The 25,753-nt window shown below is 44.5% G+C and overlaps 1 protein-coding gene across 11 annotated transcripts in view; it reads right to left on the minus strand.

The window, feature by feature from the left end:
- Nucleotides 1-25,432, minus strand: part of dock9b (dedicator of cytokinesis 9b) — a 38,964-nt gene extending 13,532 nt beyond the window's left edge. For 4 of the 11 annotated variants that reach the window (XM_035149836.2, XM_035149831.2, XM_035149830.2 and 1 more), the window contains exons 1-19: nucleotides 17,883-18,445; nucleotides 11,391-11,507; nucleotides 8,106-8,195; nucleotides 7,220-7,302; nucleotides 5,867-5,936; nucleotides 5,166-5,261; nucleotides 4,569-4,703; nucleotides 4,304-4,478; nucleotides 3,943-3,998; nucleotides 3,414-3,488; nucleotides 3,189-3,329; nucleotides 2,278-2,610; nucleotides 2,094-2,176; nucleotides 1,632-1,754; nucleotides 1,449-1,528; nucleotides 1,166-1,353; nucleotides 611-676; nucleotides 416-508; nucleotides 65-176 (exon numbers count right to left, since the gene is read on the minus strand). In XM_035149836.2, the coding sequence (XP_035005727.2) occupies nucleotides 65-176; nucleotides 416-508; nucleotides 611-676; nucleotides 1,166-1,353; nucleotides 1,449-1,528; nucleotides 1,632-1,754; nucleotides 2,094-2,176; nucleotides 2,278-2,610; nucleotides 3,189-3,329; nucleotides 3,414-3,488; nucleotides 3,943-3,998; nucleotides 4,304-4,478; nucleotides 4,569-4,703; nucleotides 5,166-5,261; nucleotides 5,867-5,936; nucleotides 7,220-7,302; nucleotides 8,106-8,195; nucleotides 11,391-11,507; nucleotides 17,883-18,044 (2,278 nt within the window). In that variant the 5' untranslated portion in view covers nucleotides 18,045-18,445. Of the gene's footprint in view, nucleotides 1-64; nucleotides 177-415; nucleotides 509-610; nucleotides 677-1,165; nucleotides 1,354-1,448; nucleotides 1,529-1,631; nucleotides 1,755-2,093; nucleotides 2,177-2,277; nucleotides 2,611-3,188; nucleotides 3,330-3,413; nucleotides 3,489-3,942; nucleotides 3,999-4,303; nucleotides 4,479-4,568; nucleotides 4,704-5,165; nucleotides 5,262-5,866; nucleotides 5,937-7,219; nucleotides 7,303-8,105; nucleotides 8,196-11,390; nucleotides 11,508-13,229; nucleotides 13,482-17,882; nucleotides 18,446-25,023 lie in introns of those variants that run through there. The other 7 variants (XM_035149842.2, XM_035149839.2, XM_035149833.2 and 4 more) reach the window with 3 other exon arrangements.
- Nucleotides 25,433-25,753: the final 321 nt, after the last annotated feature.

Raw genomic sequence — 25,753 nt, forward strand, 5'->3', positions numbered from 1 at the left:
TATAAACAAATTGTTATTTGTATTTTGCACTTGTTTTTATTCTGCTCCGACTCAAAGCTCCGACCTGGAGTCTCCACTTGGTCTTTCTTCTTGCTGTTGCTGTCACAGCTGACATGATAGAAGGTGAAGAGGAGGTGATGCTTCTCATGCAGCTGGGTGGGGAGCTCCATCTTTATCTGATGGTGAGAGAAACACAGATTCCTGAGGTTGGTGCTTTAATACAGAGGAAGCTTTGCTGAGGAGAATGAAAGGGAAGAAATGCCTGCTGAGCGTTTCCAGTGAGGATTCAACGAAGAGTTGAACTCAGACAACATGAAAGAAGGTGAGAGTTACCACCATAAATCAAAATAAACAGCTTAAAAATCTGAATATCAAACTACCCACAGTACTAATGACACTGATAATGAGATTTCACCTCATCGTAGTACTCAGGGTTCTGCTGGTGGTGCAGGATGGCTGCATACGCCTGCTTGGTGAACAGAGGACCTCCTGGACGACCATAGATGCACTGCAGACAATTCAGAACACAGGAGATAACATGAGCTTCTGCAGAATGCAAACAACTGAAACTTTACTGTGAGCAGCCGTTTTACAGGATGTGTTCATGCACCTTCAGTGGTTGGGCCTCATCTTCATCAGAATCCTTGAATTCAATGCAAACAGCAATGTTCCTGGCCTGAATCAAAAGAGAAAGAAGGCAGATTAAAATGGAAAAGCAAGAACTAGTTCATGATGACAAACCCCCGCTGTCCTGGACCCAATTACATGTCTGTCATATCACCACTGTTCCTCTGTGTGCATTTCAGATGTCCATTAGTTTCAATGAAAAGAGGGAAAATATTACAGGCAGCTCTGATTTAAAATAAGAGGGCAGAGATGACAGATGAGGGAGGGAAGGCAGGTTCCTATATGGAGCTGACCTAGTGAAAACAACATCCCACTGTTAATGCATTAATCAGAAGCTGCTGCTCTGCACTGGGATAATTCTATCCAGCTCTGCTGCTTGGCTGAAGGAGCTTGAGGCTGCTGCCAGTTGCCCGGCTGAGCAGGAACACAAAATGATGATGATAAGAGAATGCCTGCCAAACAAAAGCATTACTTTCCAAAGAGAGTGAGCCATGTAACCTCTGTTAGTGTTACTGCTACGCATCTTTACTCCACGGACCTTCGTGAAGGATTTCTGCCCGTCGTACTTGAGTTGTTTCGGGTAGACGTACAGGTGGTTTTTATAGATGGTGAATGGTTGGGAGCACTTAGCGATGCAGGGTACGAACTCCTCCACCTCCAGAAGAGCGCTGCCCGGCCCGTCACCTTCAAAACTCTTCACCGGGATGTAGGAGGAAGTGACACAATCTGCAAGCAGGAAACAAGGGAAGTTACAGAGGTCAAGCTCAGAGTCGTAAGGTTATAAATAGACAGTGATTCAGTAAATATTTAGAAGGGTTTACTGGTGACATCCGGGGGCACACTGTCGATAGTTACATCTAAGTTTCCTAAGAGCACAGGGAGTTTGGCCATTTTCTCTGGTCTGTTGGGAAAACAGGGAGAGAGGCAGCAATTATGAAAACATCTCAAAACGAATTACGATAATATCTTAAAAGGAAAGAGGAGAGAGAAGGGAGATAACGGACTTTCTGAAGTCAGTTAGCAGTTTGAACATGTCCTCGTCCGACAGCTTGCTGCTGTCCTGTCGGTAAACAGCTGAGAAGCGAGACGTTTTGTCCAAAGTTCCCGACGCATCTTTGAACACAGGCCTGGGGGAGACGGAAAAAACAGAGGAACATAGAATATACTGGAGATAGAAGACACTTCACTTCACTGCAGTTTCCATTCAGTTTATATGCAGTGTATTAAATCATCATGTGTCATTACATGTGTAAGTAAGAGTTTATATTAATAGGTACAACAGCAGCTGCAGCTGTTTCCCTATGCTTACAGTCAAACTCCGGAAATTGCCTGCTCTCAAATTTCCAGACATTTTATAGAGTTCATGTCTGAAATCATTAATACAGACATGACAGCATCACTGATCTGTATTCCCCCAATATGTTTAACTATTCCCTCAAAGAATGATGCACAGTGGCTTTTCACACCTTGCAGCCCAAGCGAATGGCATCCTGTACTGTCCCAGTCTGTTACAAGCTGTCTTTGCATTCTTCAGCACCTTCTGAGCCATCTAGACAGGAAAACAGGGCATTAGTTTTACAAGTGAATCGTTCCAATTGAGCACAATTTCATTTACAGCCACGTTCTCATCGTCGCGCCAAGTGTGCAAACCTTAGCAGAGTCCGAGCTCTTCATGTAGGGTTCAGTGCAGTGAGTAATCCCCCCCTGCAGGACCTTCTCAATCCTGGCCACTAGGAAGATCTCTGGGTGGGGGCATGTGACTGAGAACACCCCCTGCTTGGGGTACTGGAGAGCCTCCTCTGGGAGCTTGCGGCCGCTCAACACTCCATCACCACCGCCATTAATCTGCACGTCCTGCCTGTTACCAGAACCTGCTGTCATTTGTCGGACCAGTGGATGGTTGAGATCCACGTGGAAGTCGGCTGAGATCTTCCTGCTGTTCTGGACGTCAAAGAAAGACAGGACCACATAGAAGGGCTCCACCTTCGATCGAAGAGGACAGGAAGGGAAAGATGAGACAAAAACAAAGTAGAAACTAACTGTGCTGATCCGTCCTAATGCATCTCACATTTTCCAGCGCCATTGATGTAATTCATTTGCCCATTCACTCTTTCCGCCATGTCCGTTACACAAACCCATCTCTGAGTGAGCGTGAGTGTGAGTCTACCAGAGCTAATGGCTGTGGTTTCCCGGCTGAGTGCCGAGTGTTACGGAGGAGGACTCCTTCTACAGAGACAGAGACATCGGAGAGTGACGGCAGGAAACCAGCCTCAGACTGGTGCTAATGCATGGTGGGAGGCCCGGGCTGGTTGCCATGGTAGCGACCATTCCCTTTGCCAACAACACCGGTTTTGACGGGGGGCGGCCAAGTGAGCCATCTGAACTGTCTGTGATCTTCTTAACTGATTTAGACCATGTTTGCTAAAGGATATTTCCCAGAATTATGCTGTAAACATGTTCCTGCACTTGTAAACATGTGTGCATCCTACAGACGTTTGCCTTTATCTGTCAACCTTGATCAAAAATAGATCAATAAACGCCTTAAGCTGTATTTCACGTACATTCGTTGTCGGCCCCTCTTCATTCTCTGCAACGCAGCCCTGCAGGTTGAAGGACAGGTCGTTACAGCGGACCAGGACTCGCTTCCCGAACTTCTCTTCAAACTGCCGCACGTCTGGTTCAATGCCAGAAAAGTCCAGTTTCTATGGAAACAGAAGATATTGTCAGGTCAGTCAAATAATATCAACACATAATGCACAGAGCTTCACAGGTATTATCTTCATCACCTGTGTGTAAGGGTCCAAAGTGAAGAGTTTCAGGCGAGCTTCACTTCTCATTTTGGACTCAATATCTCTGGCGGTCTGTCGTAAACAAAGCAAAACACTGTATAGATTAGTGAGCAGAGGCGGGATGGGACTGATGTTACTGTCTGCTTAGTCACTTGATGCATTATTGGTATGAAACATTCATGAGAGCAGGTTAATGTTGAATTTGCAAATACATAATGTTTGTTTTCAGACTGCCACGTTCCACTGCTGGACGCCTGTGCAGCACTGGTGTTGACCTCGTCTGGCCTCTCTATTTGGACCGTGCACAGTAAACCAGATGTTTGCTTGGAAGACGAGGGGACCTGCTCGCAAATACAGCTGTTGAGCTATTCTGCTGCGAGCAAAGCTCCAAGGGAAGTCATGTGGACACCCGGAGCCCCTCCTCAACAAACAACCACACAAGGTGAGCTGCTGTTTGTTTTCGTGGCCACAGATATGTGCTGAGCATCGATTCAACATGCTAGTGAAGATGGAAAAAACAGGCTACCTGAAAGCTGTCTTGAAAACCTCCGGGGGTGAGGTCTGTTTTTCCGTGCTCCTCATCTGTTGGAGAGATCAACAAGAGCCGTGTGTGCTTAGGCAATTATATAAAAACATAATGATGTGTTGGTCCCTCTTTATGAGGAGGGAATGAGAATTACAAGAGAAAGAACTGTTGCAGCATCTGACTGAAGAAATAGATTATTCCACTGGGGAATAGACAAGTGGCTGGAGGGGCAGAAAGCATCAAAAGAGACAAAGACAAGAAAACAGACACAAACACCACGAGGAGGGGGAATTAAAGACATGCACAAATAATTCAGCTGCTACTAAAAACAAGGATGAAGACGAAATGGAAAGGAACACACCATCGTGCAGGTCTCCGTTCCTCTTCTCCTGCATGGCCTGTTCAAAGCTGCTGTGGAGGATCTTGTTGAGGGTCCCGATCCACTCGTCCATCTCTGCCTCGCTGTCTGCAGCCAGAAGGAACGTGCTTTTATCCTGCATCTTCAGCTCGAAGGCGAACCGACGCACTTTGCTGTTCTAAAGACAACAAACATTGATTTCAGATTCAATTCAACATGAATTGAAGCCCAGGTTCTAAAAGGTCCTACTGTGCACAAGGTTCATTACCTGAACAACCCCCATGCATGAATCAAGGAAGATGGTTCCTTTGGGTTCTTTGGAGGTGTTCTCATCTTTGTAGAAGTTGAGGTTGTAGGATCCATCTCCAAGCTGAGCCAGGTGGAAGTACCTTCTCTTGAAAGACTAGAGGAGGAATATGGAGAACGTTAACAAGACCAAAAAAAAGGCTTCTTTCTCCCTAGAAGGACTTTAACTTCACTCTTGTTCAGGATGACCTCCAATATCTGTATGTCAAGTTTCAAGTAGACATTTGGAGAAAATTAAAAGGTAAAATTCTGTTACTTTTTCATTATGGCATCAATAACTTGATCCTATTAAACATTATATTTGAAAAAGAGGTCTCCCTCATACAGTTATGTTTCCTCAAATGATTAAAATAAGGGAGCCACTAACTGGACAGTGTCCCTTCACAACTTATTCAAAGATCCGTTTACACCTGAATTATTTATTAGTTGTTTGTCAGAAGTTGTGGATTAGTCAACATGTGAAAAGTGCTTGTGATGTTGCTTTCAGTCGTCGAAGCAGAGAAGAGGGAGGGAGCTTGGATTTCATCCTTAATTGAAGCGTTAACTCTTCTGTACTCACACGCATAGTCACACTGATTGCACTGTTCATGTTGCCTTTGTACAGCCAGCCGTGTTTTGACACTCCTCCCTTCTGGGATCCCAGGGAGGCTGTGTCCTGCAGGAGGAGACGCACACATTAAGGCTTTTAAACAAAGAACTACAAACACATGTCTTCTCATCTCTTATACACACTCCAACACTTAATTAACACGTTTTGCTTTGGGTTTAAAAATCTGTTGAGTGCCCTGGAGGCCAGTGACTGTGTGTTAAATCCTGAGAAGAATCCTCTTCATTAAAATCAACATTAAGATCTACACTGCACTTTATTAACCTCGGGGGATTTCAGCCATGACGCCATGTCCATTGAAGGTCACTGGCCTTCAGTTAAATCAATATCCAAAGCGAGGTAGTTATCTGGAACGGATGTGCTCGTAAAAACTAGACAAGTGTCATGAAGACGTTGGTCATTCCTGGAAATGACCTGGGCCTCGAGCTTTGAAGAAAAGAAAAGGTTGGCTTGTGAAATCAAATAAAAGGACACAACACGGTGCGATAAATTAAAAGGATATTGTTTGCGTTGTGTTTGAACAGTGAGGCCTGACTCTGCAGGGTCGTTGTTTTTAATACTTCAGGGGTTTGCTGAAGAGCCAGCTGGGTTCTTCACATGAGCAGAAGTGAACCGTGAGAACGAGAGGAGAAGAAAGCTCCGGATTAACTCACCTCGTCTTTTTCCACGTCTTCATCCACCTCAAACAGATGAGCTGCCAGTTTCTCCGGTCTTGACACCTTACTGAGAGGAAACGTAAAAGTTTTCTTTTAAAAGTCAACGTGTCATGCACAACTGTTCTTCCACCTTAATGTGCAATAGTTGTGCCTTCATGTGGTGGAATAATTGCTAGTTCCTGACTGGGACAATTCACGTGAACGCCACCTCATGTCAGAACTCGTAAAGTCTGCAAAAACGTCGGTACATTAGTTGCCAAGTTTCTAACATCATCACTTCAGCTCTGAATTGTAGATTTTAATGTCAACTTGTCAATTGTTACACTTTTGTCATTTGCAAACTACTTGTCCATGGACCTAAACCACGTTTTTATAACCAAGTTGTTATGATTAACGTGCACAGAGTTTATATTCCTGTGACACCTGATTTAAGGTATACGACTCAAAGGTATAAGGAGGGTTAAAAACTAAACACACAATATTCTAAAATGCAAAAAAAAGCTTCTTGATAATTATTTAAAAGCTACATCGAAATGCCTGTAGCGTTTCAGGATGTGGCTGAGATAGCAGCTGCTTCTCTTAAGTGCAGCTCCAACCCCAGACGGACAGTTTGCCCTTTGACTTTTACAGGACCCAGCGTGCTCTGGGGAACTTGTAGTATAAACAGTGTCAAGGCCAAGGCCAGGGCTTGTCTCGTTTTTATTCGACAACGTTTTAAACATGACACGCAACATCTGCAAAGCACATTCCTGTCCTTAAGGAAAGTGGCTCGACCTAGGACACATAATGCTTTGTGAGATTTCCTGTACGTTTTAATAGCATCAATCAGCGGCAGTCCCAGAATAGCACTGCTTATCCTTGGCAAAAGAAAACATAGGAAGCTTTCTATTGTTGTTGCACAGCCTCCAAGACACAGACTTCCGTGTTTCTAGTGTTCAGACTAAAACATTCGCTGAGGTGTATACAAAGGCCAGTGTCATTGAACACAGGGAACTCCAACCCTCCAACCCCCAAAATAACGGTGCCATACAGACACATGCGAACTCCATTATCCCTGGAGGTGGTTGAAGCATACAAAGAATATTGATTTCTTTATGTTTGCAATCTTTTGTTGGTTTACAAATGCTATTTTTAATAGTTTTTCAATTTAGTTTTATTGATTGATGCTCTTCTGACATGCATCTTAGAATACTAATGTACTGTGTCTTCTTTCACTGTTCATGTCCGTGCAGAGAAATGTAAAAGCGGTTAACTCCGAAATCACTTGAGAATAAACCCACAGTCTGATAATGGACCTGTCAGAAAACTGGTTTACACTTTAAAACACCTGTCAGTGGAGAAAGCACTCACTTTGGCAGCTGACGGAAGTCTCCAGAATACTCCTCGTACTTGTAGTTGACCACGTGCCAGTCGGACTTGTAGGTTTTGATGCACTGCAGAGACAGAAAGTGAAGCAGAGCAATTTCAACAAGAGCAAATTAAGTCATGTACGTACAAACATAGTCCAGACATGGACGGACTCAGGAATCCAAAAGCATCCATGTTGAGATACACTTTTAAAATGGAAAGCATCAAATGTGCCTAAAAACGGAGAAAACCTCCCTATAGACAGAAAACTGTACAGATTCTTTACATACACATGTTGAGTGAGGGAAGGGGTTACTTAAAAAAATAAATTCTGTAAGAGAACATCACATCTGTAAAAGAAAAAAGAGACGCTGCAGCTCCAGATGTAGTGATGATGTAACTCCTGGACGCAGCCGTGGGGGACTATCCCCTATCGGGCTCTATCAGGCCGCACCCAGAGATGCCCCAGCACCCAGCCCCTCTGAAACAACACGACGTGGCCAATACACCCCTCTGTCAGGAAACATGCGAGGGTGGAGAACACCGATGCAAGTTCACTTAAAGGCTAACGGCAACATGCTTGTCATGCACCGTATCGGCTTTCCCTTGTCTCACGTTCATCTGAGTGCTTGACAAACGTTTTTCTTTTTCACGAGCTTTCTCTGAAAATCTCATCAGCTCGGCTTTATCTTCACTATATACTATAAACAGAGCAGAATGACTCTCGGGCTGAGCTCCGGTATCTAACTCACGGTGTGAGAGTCAGTTGCTTTCTCTGGACAGAAGCAAAGCACCTGTGTTTCCAAACAAAAAGATGGGGCAGGTTCGGCTTTTGCCAAAGTAAAGAGCGGACGAAGCCGGCTTACGTCCAGGTATGTGTTGGTTTTACCTCTTGAACAAACAGTGAGTGAGCTTCTTTCTCAGCAGTCTCCGGCACGGTGGAGAACAGAGTCCTGCCCTGCCGCTGGAGGGTTGAGATCTGAGGAGAGAGAGACGGAAAGTGGGCATGAAAAACAGACTGAGAAGAGATTGGCAGATCAGATTAGACCTGCCGGTGCTTTTAAACCTCATAAACCTCGAATACACGCAAAGCTAATCGCCAGCTGGCTCATTTAATACAATATTATTATCCTGATGGTTTTCTTATATTTAAGAAGTTGACAATTATGTGTTTGCAACATAAGATATTCTAAAAAGAGTTTTGTCCATTTCTCCATATATGAGTTGACGATATTTACATCTGTATGAGAGAAAAGGGGTCAGTGATGAGGACGCTCTTCTTTTTGGATTGTGTGTTTCCAATCTTCAAAAAATATTTTCATCGAGACCAGATTTTAAAAGGATCAGGATTGTTCTACATTCAGGGAAATATTGTATTTGGTGCACAGACATAAAAGCTTTATCCAAAACTAACTCTCATCTAAAACTAATGAGTAGGAATGTTGAAATGGATGCTCCTGAAGCAGTAAGGGGTCTAACTATCTATTTTCTATTTCAGATACAAAGCCAAACTTCACAGTGTGGCCTCCTCCCCTTGCCAAGTACAATTTAAGTCAATTATCTTTATATGTGTAAACAGAAATTAAAGAATCTATTGTTTTTTTTTTAGTAGATATGAGAAAAAAACTACACTGCAGGGAATCTCCTGCAGCTTTCTCCTGCTCCAGTCAGAATTCTTCCCCTTGCTGGTCTTATTAGATGCATACAACTGAAGAGAGGAGAGCGAGGATCCATGTCGGGGAGCAAAAGGCGCCTCAGGGCATCGAGACTGTCCTCAGCTATTGGACGCTGCAGCCACCATCGCTCCCACTTGGCGATTCGCTGCTTTTCTCCACAGCCCACTAAGATGAGTGGGACGCAGTGGCACAGTGACCTAGTTTTGTCATAAATCGACGACTCTCACACTGGAAAATATATGTAGTTATTGAACCTCTGGCCCCGTTTGTCCACTTCACTCATACAACAGCTATCAAAGACCTGTCAGTGAGCCGAGTTTATTCAGTCCTGTGTGTGCGCAGGTCAACTAAAGTTCCTATAAACCACTGGCAATGATGAACTATCTGAAGTGAGGAAAATATTCAGACCAATAATGCAGCGGTTTGGCAATAAACGATTTGACCTGATGCTTGGAAAATACTGATCTAACATTTTATGCTTTTGTTGTAGCTGCGTATAAAAGGGAATATTACACTTATTTTAACCCTGGTTTATTGTGAGAAGATCAATGGACAACCACTCTTATAGGAAGCTGATATAATATAATATACAATAATTAACATAAAAGGGGATAAGATAAAACTGCAGGGGTTGAGCTTCACTGCGATCCTAGATTATAAAAGGGAGATTAGATAATGGGGGAATATTCATTAATGGGTGAACGACCAATTAGAAGTGAGACACTTCACAGGCGATGCTGCAGCTCCATGTTCTCCATGTTTTACCCAGTCGGCATTTTCCCCTATTCACTCAAAAACAAACCATTTAACACAAATAGCCTGCCTGTCACTTTGCTGTCAAAAATCTGTGAGGAAGAACTGCTGGCTGCCAATTAGCAGCGTTCCATTCACAGTCATTAAACCAGCACTTTGATGGGCCTCCACTGGGCCACAGGAGACTCTTCCCAGTGGCAGTGACGCTGCAGGGCAGATAGTGTGATGCCAGGCAGGAATTACATTCACTAACATGTAGATATCTGGGCAGAGTGGTTCGGGACGGGAGGAGAGACGTCTTCTGAAGTCCTCTTTTCACTTTGACCGATGAAAGCGATGTATGTAAAGTTATGTGTCTGCAGGATTACAAAAATTCAAGACTCTGGATGAGCAAAATATCAATTTCATTCCAACCTGTTTTAAAATAAAATATTATTTTTAGCTTTGCCCCAGATTTAAACTGCATATGCCCTTTTCCCTGAATGCACATGTAGAGAAATTTATGGTGGTCAACGCTTCACCTCGTTTTACCTCCTTCCGCCACGCTCTCTTTTGCATGCCCCGTTACTGCGTGTGCATGTGTCCATATGTGTGTGAATCTGTGCAGCACGTGCACACGCTGGACCCACATGTCTGGCCAACTCCCTCCCTCTCCTCTCTAAGCCCAGTGATGTAAAACATATGGCAGGTTAGACAGATGGACGGACGGGGCCAGACAGACAGACACACAGACACACAGACACACACACACACACACACACAGGGCAGTTACTAATGGCTGTGCACTGTAGACGGCCTTGTAATGAAAACCACTCATCATCTACTGATTGTGAAATAGTGTGAAAACTGACTGTAGGCTGTAAAACGTCCCACCCTACGGCCCCAGCACTTTCTCTGTTGTTGCTCTGGAAACTTTAATTCACAAGTATGTCTATTGTGTGCAAAACAACAGGGAGGCGGTCCTACACTGCTGGTCACAAATACATAGTTTCATTCATATAAAAGAAAGGAAAGAATTTCCTAGAACAGCTCTGCTCTATAGATTTCATAATTGATGCTACGTGGTGGATTGGTGAGTCAGACTTATTGAATATCACCAGACTTGTTCTTAAAAGTTTGATTTCTTCTCGTTTATTTTTTCATTTGACTTGAAGAATGCCAAACATGTGAGCCTGAGTCTCTTTGTGTTTTTCTCGCCTTCTCTCAAACTGGGAGTGGACCCCGCTGAGCTCCATTCTCAGCACTGCGGTGATGTAATGTTGACACAGTCTCTGAGCTCCTTTGACTACAGGCAACAGATCTGTGAAGCGTGTAAATGTTTAGAAGACGCAGAGCCAACGATTACATGCAGCACATGTAGAAGTATATTTCACACACAGGTTTCACAGGTAATTTGCCTAAATGCTGTGTTAAATCAACCTGATTTACCTAAAGGACGTTTTTCCTTTCTTTGCATTGATGCATTTGAAGGAGCGTTGGAAATGGCACGTTCTGGTCACACCGCTGTGATGCTATCGGTCTTCAAATACAAGGACACAGCTGAAGCTATCATATCGTAGCATTGAGCAGCTAAAGACTCAGATCTTAGGAGCTTGTTGAGACCAAACACAGAGCGGAAGATTAAATATTGGACTCGTAAAGTGGCCAAATGAAATAACCATATTATACCCCAGATTCATGGTGATCCGTCCGAGTCTGACCTATGAACAAACATTTACACAGAGGGCTCAGCAACTCTGTCTCACCTGGAAGTCGTCGGTGGGAAACTGCAGCATGTCCCGCAGAACATCACTGATGATCTGGGTCTTCCTCTGGACGAGCACATTCTCATAGTCCAGAGGCTCTATGATCTTCGGCTTGACCTGAAGGAGCAAAGAGAAAATATCAGTCCAGATCGTGAATCCGTGTTTCACCTTAAAGTTCGTGTCACTCGTAACAAAAGGGGGAGTTAACCCCCACAGTTTCATCAATATACGCATGGGGGGAATCTGGGGTGCTGGTTTTGTCTGGACAACAAGTCGCCATTGTCCTCTCACAGAGTGACGGGCTGACATCTACGGCAGCAGGAACTGGCACAGAGACGGACATGAATGTGGGTTAAGAGAGAAGGAGACACTCGACGAGCGGGAGGTTGTGTGTGTGTGTCACTGTACCAGTCACTGAGTCATGAGCTCACATGCTAAACCTGATTGTAAACTGCAGCGCTCCCTGAATCCCCAAGAATGGGCCAGAGCTCCTCACACCGTTCCCCACTGCAGGAAGATGGACAGTCCAAACTCTCCACTCCAGAGTAAATCCTCATAGCTGCAGCTTTATAACAGAGAGGGCTTTGTAAAACAAGGGTAAAGATAAATGAGCTTGAGCAGAGATTAAACATCAGCTCCATGATACCACACAACAGACCCCCGGGATTCCACCAGCGCTGCCGCCCTCACAATGCCTGGCTGTGATATCAGAAAACAGATCTTCACATATGACACACACGTGTGGCCCAAGTAAACAGAGCTTTGATCTATTTAAAAAGAACTAAGGCAGAGTTTTGACTTTTAAATACTTCACAATCTGGAAAGCTGATACGACAAAGTAGGGTCTGCCTGGCTCCCTGAGGATTTATCTTTTGGCACATGTACGAGTGCAGCTTGAAGGATTTCTGAGTATCTGAAGTACGTCTGCAACAAAAGAATATTTTCACTCCTCGTGGAATTTGGCTTTTTTTCGAATCACTATCACAATAGTTGTTAAAACAGAACAAGAAAATGATCAAGTAAGCAAGATATTAAAACCAAGACTTGAATGTGGCCACTGGGCGTGAATGTGATCCTGATCTGCGTCCAATGAACACATAACAAGCCGACGCCAATTAAACACACGTCTGACCACAGATTTACATTTTGATTGGTCCGGCCCACCCTCCTGATGACGTAATGTAAATATCCCTGCATATCTCTCAGCACTATGGACGTAAAAGATCATCTGATAAGTAGAAAATCTTCTGCTCTGATTGGCGGCTGGGTGATGGCCATTCAGACAGAAGATAACACAGCTGTGAACTGAGCGACTCGCCGGTAAGTATCGCACATGAATACGTTAGAAACTGATGATGGAGATTATTGTAAAGTTGAAATTTAAATACCGTCAGTTTAATAATACTGTTACCGAACTAGTGAGCTGATCTTTATTTGCATTTTGCGAAATACGATGACAACTGAGCAAAGTGCCAGTCAAACCAGGATAAGAGCGACTGTCGTTATAGAAATGCAGGAGAAAATAGAGTTATTTTATAGTAAATAACTCTGCAGCCAACTTGTCAAAGTCCCCGACTCTCAGCTCAGGAGCCATCAATGAACAAAGGGAGCCACAAGTGCTCCATTTCCTAAAAAAAGATCAACATTCAACCCCCAGGAGACTTGTACCCTGAAGCTGCTATTTCCCATTTCCGTCCAACCTCTTTAAAAGATCTTCAAAGCTGCTCTTGAGAGGAAATCTAAAAAAAAAACTCAGATCACATTGCACCAAACTCCCCCAAAAACGAGGAAAACTTCAAAATTGAATTCTATTTATAAGATGGCAGAGCACAGACTTACCGCTGCCACCTGTGACCCAGCCTCCACCTCTGCCTCAATCTCCGCCAGGCTCCTGTACTGCTGAGGAGACTCTATCACCATCTCCCTTTTGGGGGCTTTGCCTGCCCGGCCCTGCATGCTGGTCCCTCGCTGCTGTCCCGGTGCAGCCTGGAATCAGGTGGAGGACTCACCGCACACACACGCTGCCATGACACTAAGTCGCCTGCAGTCTGCGAGTGGGTTGTGAGAGCTCCAGTGAGATTCCCTCTCTACTCAGTCACAATAGCCCAGCCTCCCTCTCCCTCTCTCTGGCTCTCATCAGGAGGGTAGGGCGCCTCCCACCCCGACAGCTGTGCAGCTGTGTGTGTGTGTGTGCTATACAGTATGTGATTTGTGAGAGCAGGAATGGAGGAGCAATCAACCACTCCCCCATTAAAAACTTAGGAGAGGCCCAGAGAGCATGTCGTCATCTGCCTGCTTCACCTGCCTATTGTGTGTGTCTGTCTGTGTGTGTGTGTGTGTGTGTGTGTGTGTGTGTGTGTGTGTGTGTGTGTGTGTGTGTGTGTGTGTGTGTGTGTGTGTGTGTGTGTGTGTGTGTGTGTGTGAGTTGAAAACAGAAAGTGTGAGAAAATGCAAAAGAAAGGTTTTGCTTTAGATTACATGTTTTTCACTTTAAGGATTTAATATCCACAGGGACTAAGGGGAAAATATTTCGTTTGGGCGGGATCTTGAAAATAAACACACTAGTAGAACTTTATTTAAGCTTTTCAAAATTGAATTTGACGTATTATTGTGGTGGTTATTGTGTGATTATAGCGGAATACATATTCTAATTATACCGTGATTTATATTACATAGTCTACAACTATAATGTTATTACCTAATTACTGAAACTACTCTTTTAACACAGGCTGCATTTACAGAACACCATAACTACAGTTTATTTTATTTTATCTGACATGGACATAACAATAGCATTGGAGCCGCATCCCATGATGACAATAGGACAGAAAACAAATCCTATGGATCCCAGAGCTGCAGCTTACAGCTGGAACATCTAACCACAGAAATGGCATTTAGACACTTTATCTATGATGATGAAGTTCAAATCCCTGCTGATATTCCGCTATGCTTTGTACTGTTGCTGCGCCGTATCCGCTGCAGCAGGCTCCCACAGCAGGATCTGTGAAAACACACTTCCCCCTTATCCGGCTCTCAGAAGCAACGCACACTTACGCAGAGTCCTGCCGCTTCAGGAACGGTTGGAGCTGCCGCTTGTTTCTCCATCCACTCATTCTTTCTGCCGTTTAATGTTTAAAGAGGGGCTCTGGATTAGCCGGGGTCTTTCTGTCAGCGTGCATGTTTCAGAGCGATGGCATTTAAAGTTCTCAGTGAGGAATTACTGTGGGCAAATGAGGCTAATCGTGTATTCTGAAGATGTTTTTCTGTCTCTAATGCTGCATTACACAACTCCCCAAACCACAATGCTGTTTACAAGCCACTTGATTAATAACTCATCCAATTATGTCTGTGGGTTGAGAAGTCAGGCGGAGGACACACCACAGGTCAAGAAGACTTCAGAGACCATCAGCCTCATTGGCCCCTAACAACATGTAGCAGAAAGACGGGGAAGGATGTGCGTGCAGTAGTTTCACCTCTTTGTACTGCAGGGTTCTCGGATGTGTGTGGCGCTGAGCAGAATTTGCATAACTTGTTTTAACTGTACTCGCTTCAAAGGGACTTGATGAAATGTACCATTCAGAGAAATAACTTCATTCCAAAAGAAAAAGCAGGAAACGGCCCCAGTGGCTGGTGAGTAGCAGGGTTTCTCCAGAGCTGAGGCCTGATAGAAAGCTTCGACCACGGCAGAATGATAAGATACTGAGAATTTTGTGCTTTTGGATCCTGAGTTACTCAAATTTGACAGAACAGTCGGACCAGCATGAAACCAGCCGACACAGCGCCAGTGTTTTGAATTGAAGGCCTGAACAGACTACTAGTAAAATCTGATCCTAGACATTAACATCCCCATCTGCTCCTCCACCTCCTGGTTCTGCTGGGACAAGACAGACTAATGAACCTTGTGTGGCGACACCTGAGGGGTGCCCCAGGGAATTGTGGGAAAGATGTCCTATTCAACCATTTTGAGATGATGTCAGCCCTGAGATAAAAAGTCATATTAGTCATCCTTCTTATTTCCAGTTCATTTTAAGTCAAATAAAACTTAAATAAAAACGTAATGAGTTTAATTTTAGTCGAGACCATAAATTAGCATTTTAGTCATTTAACTTCAGCAATAAGATTTCATCCCACTCATTTTAACAATCAGTTCGGGAAAGATGCAACAACATTTGCAAATCCAATGCTTTCTAACATCTGCAATATTAATCAATCAGAAATTAACCCTTATAAATTAATTTAAAAAAAGAAAAACATCACTAGTGCCCCTTATACATTCTTAACAGAGGAGAAACCCTCCGAAAATAAAACTTTGCACTATAGTTCATATTTACTTTGCACTGCAGGCAATACTGGAGATACTTGTGGTAAATATTAGAATTGTTATGTTCTGCTATAAAACAATTGGTCTGTGATGCTCAAGCTGTCTGGAAACGTTTAATATTCCTCTTTAGTGTTGGAAAAGGCTGAGAGATTAAACTAAATGGGGAAACTCAATGTCTGTTCCAAAGGATATTTGGGCTTACGCATTTAAAACAAATCCCATCCAGGTTTCTGTCCAGGTTTCTGTCTGTCTTTCCCCTGGCCTCAGTCTCTAATGGACGGCTGAGCGTCCCCGCCGTCCTGCAGAGGCCTCAGTGACAGCGTCACCAGCTCAGCATGATAATCAGCCTCTTGTCAAAGATTGTGGCTGCGCTGAGGTCATCCAGTTTCATTCACCCGCATCTCTGGGGCACTCGCACACCATCACGCTTCCTGGAGCTGCTGCTGCTGGTCACAGGCCAGCGTTACCACGAGGATGTGTGAGTTTGTGTCTGAGCGTGTGGATAACGGGCGATGGCAGTGCAAATGATTTTACAAGGCCATCTGCGTAAGAGCTTGACGTAAAAAAGTTGTCAGAGAGAGAGAGAGAGGGATGAGGAGGTGGAGAGAGATGGCGTCCATTTGTTTTTACACAGCTTGGAGCCATTAGGACATGTAAGCCCTCCACACCCTTCCCCAGACACACGCACACACACATATAAACGCAGAGCATCGCACAAGTCTATGGAGGATTGCATAAGGGCCGGTTGACGTCATGTTTGGGAGCCGACCATTGCAACAGACGCCTTGAAGAGAGAAGCGTCGGGGTGTTGCCTCAAGTGAAAAAACTCCCAATTCAGTCTCCACTCACATGCTCCACACACAGACGCAGGGATCACATGCAAGTTAGCGCCCTGATCCAAAACATGCTCTTCTGTCACAAGCTATTGGTCGTCATGCAAACTGAATAAACAACAATCTGTGGTCTGGCATGTACGCTCATCAGTAAATGACTTTTCCTCCAGGTAGCACATGGAAAAACATATGGGACAAGTTAAATATGATACAGGAGACGGGAGTTTCCTGGGTCTGATGACGTCAGAGCGCTCGCCCCAGGACTGTAGAGCAACATCAGCTGAAGACATAAACATAAAGTCCCTCAGTGAGATTCATTCTTCTGTATGTTTGACAAAGAGAGGATCACTAGTTTGTCCTGGACCAGTGAGCGAGAGGTTTGTCTCAGTACAGCAGAACTTCCAGTCTACACCATGATTAGTGTATAGAAACATGAAAAACGACCTCAAATGACAGAAAACATCTTCAGATTACATTTTGAGGAATTCTTCAGAGATCGAGGCTCAGTCCTTGATGCTTCTTGTGTTTTCCATTTTAAAACTCACTTGTTATAATTTGGAAATTAATAGGAAGATATAATCCACTGCCACTGCAGCGGTTAAGAGAGGCCAACCCTAACTGCAAAGGAAACCCTGGATCCCAAATGTGATAATGGCTTCCGGTGAATGTCCTTGACTCAGCGTGCACTAGCAACCCTGCTTAACACCCCCCACCCCCACCACCCCCACCCCCCCCCGCTATTGATTGTCCATTATATCTGTTTGACTTAACCCAGGTCAGGCTGCTGGCTAATGGAGCTAACTTCACAAGATAGTGTAGCAGGGCATACATTCAAAACCTGGATTTTACTTTCTCTGCTCACTGAAAGCAAACTTGCACAAATCCAGAGACTTGCATGTGCTTCCAGCCAAATGTTAAGCTTTTGATGTGCGTCTCCAGTAACTGTGTGATCAGGGGCACTGACATATACGCTCGGCTTCTGAATGTACGTCCTCGGGGGAGTCTATTAGAAGGGTTATTAGCCAAAGATCTGCTGGTGTGGGCAGTTACTCATATTTAATCTGACGAGTTCCCCCCTCGATCTGTGAATTATTCATTATGCAACTAGTTTCCAATCTCAAAAGGGACATGATATCTTATGTGCAAAAAAAGGAGTGAGGGTAGTTTTAATTTATTCAACAAAAGCAAATGAGTAAAACCAGTTGAGGGGAAATCCAGTCATGGTGTTGGCTAACAACTGCATGAAACTTTAAAAATACAACTTGATTACTAGATAGAAAATAACAAATTACCCACATACACGACAGCACAGAAAGAATCATCTGAAGTGGGCTTTACCAGAGCGGTGGTGGGATTCCAGAGTTGAGATCCCCTCAGACTCAGCGTCTCCCCTTCCTCCTCCAGAGCGCCGAGCTCCATCGCCCCCTTGATGTAGCCACAGTTCCTCTCAAGGATGGAGCGCAGCCCCTCCAACAGAACCACACTGGTGGTGCATCCCATAGTGCCACCAAACACTCACAGCCACCATGCAGGAAGAAAAGGAGCTCACTTGTTTCCCCTAATACTTGAATTTCAGCTCCAGGCAGCTTGATCTCTCAGACTTTACCTCGTCCACATGGAGAAAAACAGGTGCAGTGACAGGTTTCCCTGATAGGTCAAAAACAGATTCCCCGTCGCTCCGCCTGTGACACAGCTGCTCTCTTTGAAAACAAATCTCAGCTGAGTCGTGTCCTCCTGTGTGGAGATGGAGGGATGAGTGCACGGAGCGGAGAACTGCTCATTCACTCGCAGCAGGGCGTTGACTCCTCCACTCCTCTTCCTTCCTCCTTCCTCCTTCCTCCTGCTGGCAGACAGGGATGCAGAGATGCTCTCTCCTCCTGCCTCCTCCTCGTCGCTGGCTCGCCTTCTCTCCCTCTTTTCTCACTCACTCATGCTTGTCACTTTCACTTCTTCCCTCCTCCCTCCCTCTCTCCCAGCAGGCTCTCGCCCTCCCTCGCTCTCACAGCTCAGTCATTCCTCTGACTCGGCATGCTTTGTCAACACACACACACACACACACACACACACACACACACACACACACAGACACAGACACAGACACACACAGACACACACTGCTGCAGACAATGTCTGATTCTTTCCCTCCTTCCTCTTTCATTTGACAATGAAATTACAAGCGATGCAGTCATCTGTCTGATGTCATCTACATGCACTCACATTAAAAGAAGTGTTTAACTTCCCTTGACCCATGGAGCCTGATGCGTCATAGGACGACCAGGACAGACCTAACAACCATCTGTAAATCACCTGATTAACGTCGCACTTTCCACACGTCCCCTGAAACGAGGCCGTCTGCTGAAGGATACACGTTTGTCTCATGTGAGGCTAATTTAAATTATATCACAAATCCCTGGATTTTCTTCTGCTTCTCTCCAGTAGCTGATGTAAATATTTCATCAGCAGCTGACACACTCAGCTACTGAGCAGCAAAGTGAGGATTTGGAATTCTGCAAATAGTATCAGGACTAAGTAAAGACAGTAAATATCAACTTAAGGAGATATTGTGCTCATATGCACGTTCATAATGTTAATGTGTGTTATTACTTGAGATGGTTTCCATTCTCATATGCTCAGAAAACATCACTTTCCATTGCTAGGAGTAGGAAATGTCGGCTCCGCTCTAAAAAGGGTTTTAAAGGCAGGATTTGGTTTTGGCTGTTTGGAGCTGAGCAGGTTGAGCACCGTGGTTTCACCTGAGCTTTTTATGACTGAAAACAGCTGCCTGCTGCTGCTGTTGGAAACAGGACTAATGAGAGTGAGCCAGAACAGTAACTTTCCTGAATATTAAACTTCCACAGTGAGCTGAAGAAGCTGAAAGATAATAAAATGCTCAACGGAGATGAGAAGAACTTTCCAGCACTGTGAGCAACATCTAAGAGCCGTCACAAGAGACTAAACACAAGCTTAAGACACAAGAAACTCAAAGTAGTGAAGGTTGATACCCTGACACTCAAAGAAATACTACGATACCCACAATGCAAGTCAATGCTTATATGTTAAAAATGTGCCATCTCAGGTCAGACGTATGAAAACCTATTCCCTCTGACTCCTGTCCTTCCTTCACCGGAGTTCCCCTTTAAATCTGTTTGTATTATTTATGTGACACTACTTTCAGGCCCATTCAAAAAGCCTGGGCAGCACTCTCTCCATTACATTAGGGCTGCTCCTCCCAGGATGCATTAATCTAATGAGCTGAACCCAGTAACCTCCTCACACAGAAATCTGCCAAAACCAGTGAGACTCTGCTGCAGAGCCCGGAATTGTTTTATCTGAATCAGCAAAAGATACGTGTCAGCCTTAAAAACAGGACTGCAGAGGAAAAGATTGAATCGGCCTCACTCAGCAAGGCACACATCTGCTCTTCTCTGCTGCTCATTGACAAATCTCCAAAACAGTGACGTACATCCTTCCTCAACCAGAGATCTCCTCTGTTAACTTGTTCTTTTTTGCATTAGCAGCCTTGGAGCAAACATTTATAGTGTGAATGACTAAATGTAACTCTTATACACATGACTAATGCATGTGGAAGTGCCAGGAAATAGCCAGATCCTGACACAGTAACAACACAACGCAGACATCAGAGTTCTAAAGACGCACAAATCTGTCTTTACATGTTGAGATTCTTCCAAGATGATCATTTCACTACGTGACCTTTACAGATATGCATCACCGCTGCCTCCTACAGGCTGCTCCTAACACTGCAACAACACTGAGGCCCGACGATGGTTGTTGCCTCATCTTTTTCTAATAGATGTTGAGAAACACTCCCTCCACATCCACAGGAATCAGAGCAAACAGAACTGATGCCAAAGAGCAAGTCTGCACAAAAGGCTACGATCATGAAAAACACCATGTGAGCCAGAGATCATGCAATGCAGAGAGAGCCATGATGAAGACACAGACATATTGATGTGAAGGGAATGGAAATTATAGCTGTGATTTGAGAAACTGGGCTTGGACTCTTGTGCATCAAGGTGAAAAGAGAGAAGTCAGCCTGAAGGTTGTGGCTTTTATCAGTTAACCTTCGAGGACTAATCAGCAATGTGATAAACTACCTGTGTTGTTTGTATTATTCTCTAACTGAACCGCTGGTTAACCTGCTTCAACTCCCCTTGTTTCTGCCTAACGACCACGTGGAAGGATTCGGATTCTGCCAAAAGAACCGTGAATGTTCTCCACATTTGAGGCTGACGGCTATTTTTACACGAGCCCCGGAGAACTGGATGTACAATTGGGTCAACTGGGAAGAATCATTTTATGGTCACTGCCCATTTTCTGCACACGGAGCTTCATGCACTGCTGACAGAAATAACAGTTTTTTAATTATGGCTGCAGTAAAGACACAGAATCATTACAAATAAGTGCCTAAGTAAAAGTGGCGCTCTGGGTTTTACACATAAATCGGTTTAGTCCTCACAGTATTATGTGTTCTGTGGCTGTGGAGGGGCTTAGCCAGGTCGGAGGAAATAACCCTGATGATGTAATAACGACGGGGTGATGTCATGAGGGATATTTATTGTTGCTGCTTTACAAACTATAAAAGCAGAAAGGTATTTACGAGACAGGGAGGGTCTGACTCAATGAGCTTTTGGAATTAGGGAGGGTCCAGTGTTTCTGTTGACTAATATAAACTTGGCATCTGCTCACTAGTGAGGAACAATATTTAATAAGTTCAAAAATAAGGTGGCCGAGAGACAAATGCAAAATAAGAAAACAACTTCATCAACACATGCAGGTTCATCTCTTTTTTGTGTCCCCTGGAGACATTTTCCCGTAGAAACATTCCTGCAAGTTTTGATATGCAAGTGGAGTTCTGCACACACACGTTAACACACGTTCACATGTAGGTGCACATCAATAATGGAATGCAATAAAATTGCGATGATATATTGTTATTGTAGCAGCATAGCTCGACTTTGGTTTATCCCACAACTGAATGGATTTCTATGAGAGTTGGATCATCATGGTCCCCTGAGGATGAATCCTAATGACTAGGGATTGACAGCTGTAGTTTTAAATGGAAAGTGATGGATTGACATTGAACTGGACACAACTGGGACTAAGCTAGTAGAGATGATGGTGGGTTTGATTAGCAAACAGCAGGCTTACCTTTTAGCTAGCAGGTGGCAGAGAGAGAAAAACTACAAAACCCAGAAAAACTAAAAAGATCGAACCCAGAAACCACAGGGAGCCAAACTGGAGAAACTCTGGGAAACAATGGATGTGAACAAGTGAACTGAAACAACGGAGGAAGGGAGCACGTGGATTATTGATCTCAGCTGTGACACTGACAGACCAAAACAGGATGTAGAGCCAGTCCTTTCAAAGTAAAACAGGAAGAACAAAAGTCACAGAATTTGAGAATTAAAGGTCTGTACAACAGAAACACAAACCAGTTCAAAAAGTTCCCCACACTCACACACAACTTCTATACAGGACACATGCAGGGAAATCTGCATATTTATCTCACCAGCAACAACTATTTATTCTGATGCTCTTCTCCTCTGTGTCCTTTGTGCATATTGTATATGTACGTACATTATGAATAAGATTATATTCAGCAGCTTCATCTTTTCCAGGAATAGGAGACAGTAAAAAAACTCAAATCTGTTGTGATTGCAGTTAAAGTTTATGAGACACTCCAAACACTCAAATTACTACATGATGTCTGCAAAGCATGAGGCAGATTCCTCCAATGAACAACAAAGAAACCTAAAAACCACTCAAGATGTTGCAATGAGCTGAAATCTTTCTCACACACGCTTGAATCCACACTGGAGCCGTGCAGCACAAATGAAAACATGCAGCAACAAAAACGATGGTCTGCTCAAACAAGAGCAGACCTTCTCATTTGTGAGCCTGCGGCCTGTAAAGAACGATGACAGCCCTGTTTGCTGAATTTGATGGAAACTGGCGTCGCGTCAGAAACGTTTTGTGAAGTAGGAAATTTGGGTAAATGCTGGATCTTGCCATTCTTAAAGGAGGAGTGATGTCTGAGGCCTGCAGGCGGCTAAATGATACTCTGGGCAAACACACACATGCCAGACTGGGACGTCAGGGTAAGGGTGGTAACGCCGAGGAGCAGGAGGCAGCCTAAATAAAGAAGACATGCTAACCACAAGGCCAGAAAAGCTCCGACTCGGGACTCAACCACAAACCCGGCAGACACCCAAAATGCCCCGCTTCATCACAGCGTCTGTATTATGACACAGATATAGGTCAGCAGTGCCGAAGCAAATCTGCAGATTATCTCTGCCAGGTTTTTTTATGCTCCGATCAGACCAAATCCTCTGAAGTGGATTCACTCTAAAGTGGAGTTCTGTAGTTTGAACCAGTGGTCTGAACCATCTATAAATGGGAGGTGGTATTAAGGTCTCATGATGCATAGAGTTTCTCATGCTTAAAGCTTCTGGTGTCTATTTTCGGGGGGAAACTGTGCACAGAAGCGTAAAGTTAACTCTGGGAAACTTGAGTCTCGTAGCTGGAAAGAAAAGAAAGAGTTGGCAGCAAAACAAACACATAAAAAGAGAAATACAGAGAATTCAAAGTGTTTTTCTATAGCATGTGTTCCCGCATGTGCTTGATGAAAAGGAGCAAGACGTGGAGAGAGGTAAGAAAACTCAAAGCAAGCAATTTCCCACAGTTGGAAGTGATTATTAAAACTGCAGGAGCCGTCTTTACTGCTCCACCGCTTGGCTTCCACTTTGTTTACTAAGGTAAAGCTGAGAGCCAGCCCGGCCTGCAGTAGCTCCAGTGGGCGTGTGAACATCCAGCCTGGACCGTGAGCCGGCCTCGGCCTTGACTCCGGTTGATTTATCACATATGCGGGGTTATTCATAATTGATGGCCCCCTGGGTCCTTAGTGTGACACCAGGTTTGAGAGGAGAAGAGGGCACATTTAAAAATAGCCAGGACGCCTACCATCATCTCATCCATTATTAAACACAGGGCAGAGATCTGATCTGACATTCATTATGCCACAGTGGACTAAGACAGAATTAATGCGCTACTATGGCATAATGGCCAAGTGTGGAGGTGATTATCAAGACTAAATAATGGATTGTGGTCCGTGTATATCAGGTTAGAGGATCATCACCACCCGTGCTTCTTGTTTTCTCATTTCTGTCTTTGGTTTGGACCTAAAATCCATCAATGCAACACCAACACGCTTCATGAATTCTGAGGAAACAGCTGCACGAGAACTACAGTCAGAAATAGAGGAAGCTTCTCCCAGAGGCACCATAACAGGTGCATAGGCCCAATAATGCTAAATATATAATTTAAGAGGTGTTACAACCATTAGCACGTCATGGGAGATGAAAAAAACCCAGATGTAAATGGTTAAAATAAGTTGTTTATTCAGCTAAAGTTTTTGATCAGATTGCAAAAATAAAAAAGAATAAAGGATGAAGGATGCTGTTCAAATCTAAGAAGTAAATACAACCAATAGAAAGTCCAACCCTGAGGGCACACCTCAATTTACTTATAAAGAAGTACTACTTCATACAAAACGTTAGATCCAATTTCTGCTAATTCAGCTCAAACTAAATCAGTTAAAAGACACATATGAGTGAGTTTAGTCAAAATGATGAGTCAAACAGATTAATCGTGTGTTCTGTGGCTCTGCATGGAAAATAAGAGTGAAAAGCTGTTGAGGAAATCTTAGTCAAATATCAATTTGGTTTTAAACAGCTTTTAAGCCGCTGGAGGTCACAGGGAGCAGATATAACAACTCGACATTTACAGTTGGAAAAATCTATTAAATGGATCAAATGCATCTTTGTGGTATAAAAATAGACATGCCTCAGTCCTCAAGTCTCACTTGGACTGAGTGTGACTTTATTACAAGATCAGTGGGACCACGGGGAGAAGGAGAGCAGCCATGATTATCAGATAAAAAACCATTAGCTGCAGAAAAATGGCACATTAGTCACATTACGCACGAGACACAGCCACACACAGTTAGTCCTCTCAGTGTTTGGACAAGTCTCACAAACAAGAGACAGTAGAACAGGAAACATTCAGGGACGTCCGAGGCAGCAGCTTCAGACCATTTTCACCTTTGTCATCGCTGATCAGCTGTTTCTGTCAAACCTATCTGGTTGCAGGGCCCACCTCGGGGGCTCAGATGACAGGATGGACTACAGAAGTGTGTGTCCATGTGTGTATGTGTGTGTGTGTGTGTGTGTGTGTGTGTGTGCTCTTTCTCATCCCTTCAGAGTTGCTGGTGTGTGTTACAGTTACCTGGCAACCCCTTTGAGAAAGTTGTAACAACAGACACCCTGCAGAGACACAGCAGTGCAATATGTCATAAATGAGAGGCCCCTGGCACTGCCCTTGAGCAAGCCCTTGAATTCGGTGCCAAATCTACAGGCAGCCGTTCACCTCCACACCAAAGTAAGGAGAGTCTCCATCTAACCTGAAGTAGTAGTACATGAGCTCTCACCACCAGCACTGAGGTCCTGACGGCCTCGGAGACGCTCTGCCTCAGCCCGGCGGCGGTGCCCGGCTTGTTGAGCCCCCGTGTGAACTTCCTCGCCTCGGGTGCAGCAGAAGAAGCCATGGCACCGAGCACCTGTCATCGGAGGTCCAGAGGACGAGACCGCGGCGCTGCGACAGCGAGGAGTCCTGCACTCCGGGGGATGTCCGGCGTGCGTAAAATGCGCACAGGGGCCGCTTCATCCGGCCATGGCGCTTGTTCTTCAACCCTTATATCAGCTCTGTTTTCATGAGACACCGGACGATTGCTTCCCAGATCCACAGCAGCCGGAGAGGAACATCCAGAGCCTGCTTCGCCCTGTCCCGTCCGCGGAGCTCCCTTGCGCAACTGGCACGCCCCCATCCTCCCCTGTAATAACGCACCGTGGGAGCGCACTGGAAACCAACCCCCCCCCCATCACATGAGGAGACCAAACACACAGCGAAATCAGTGCTTTTCTACACAACAAGACTGTATCGTTTCTGAAATGTGGCTGTGACGCGCTTCGTGATGTGGTGAACAGCACTTGGGGACATTTCCCATCTGGAGCAGTGTCTCTGCACAGAAGAGTTTCCACTGTCAGATGCATCTCCCGTTTAAGGTGAAATCACTGGTTCGGTTGTATGGAAACAAGGCGCAGAAAGTATGTGGGCAGCACTAAAGAGCCTAT

This window comes from Hippoglossus stenolepis, chromosome 24, assembly GCF_022539355.2.
Source record: "Hippoglossus stenolepis isolate QCI-W04-F060 chromosome 24, HSTE1.2, whole genome shotgun sequence".
NCBI classification, from domain to species: Eukaryota; Metazoa; Chordata; class Actinopteri; order Pleuronectiformes; family Pleuronectidae; genus Hippoglossus; species Hippoglossus stenolepis.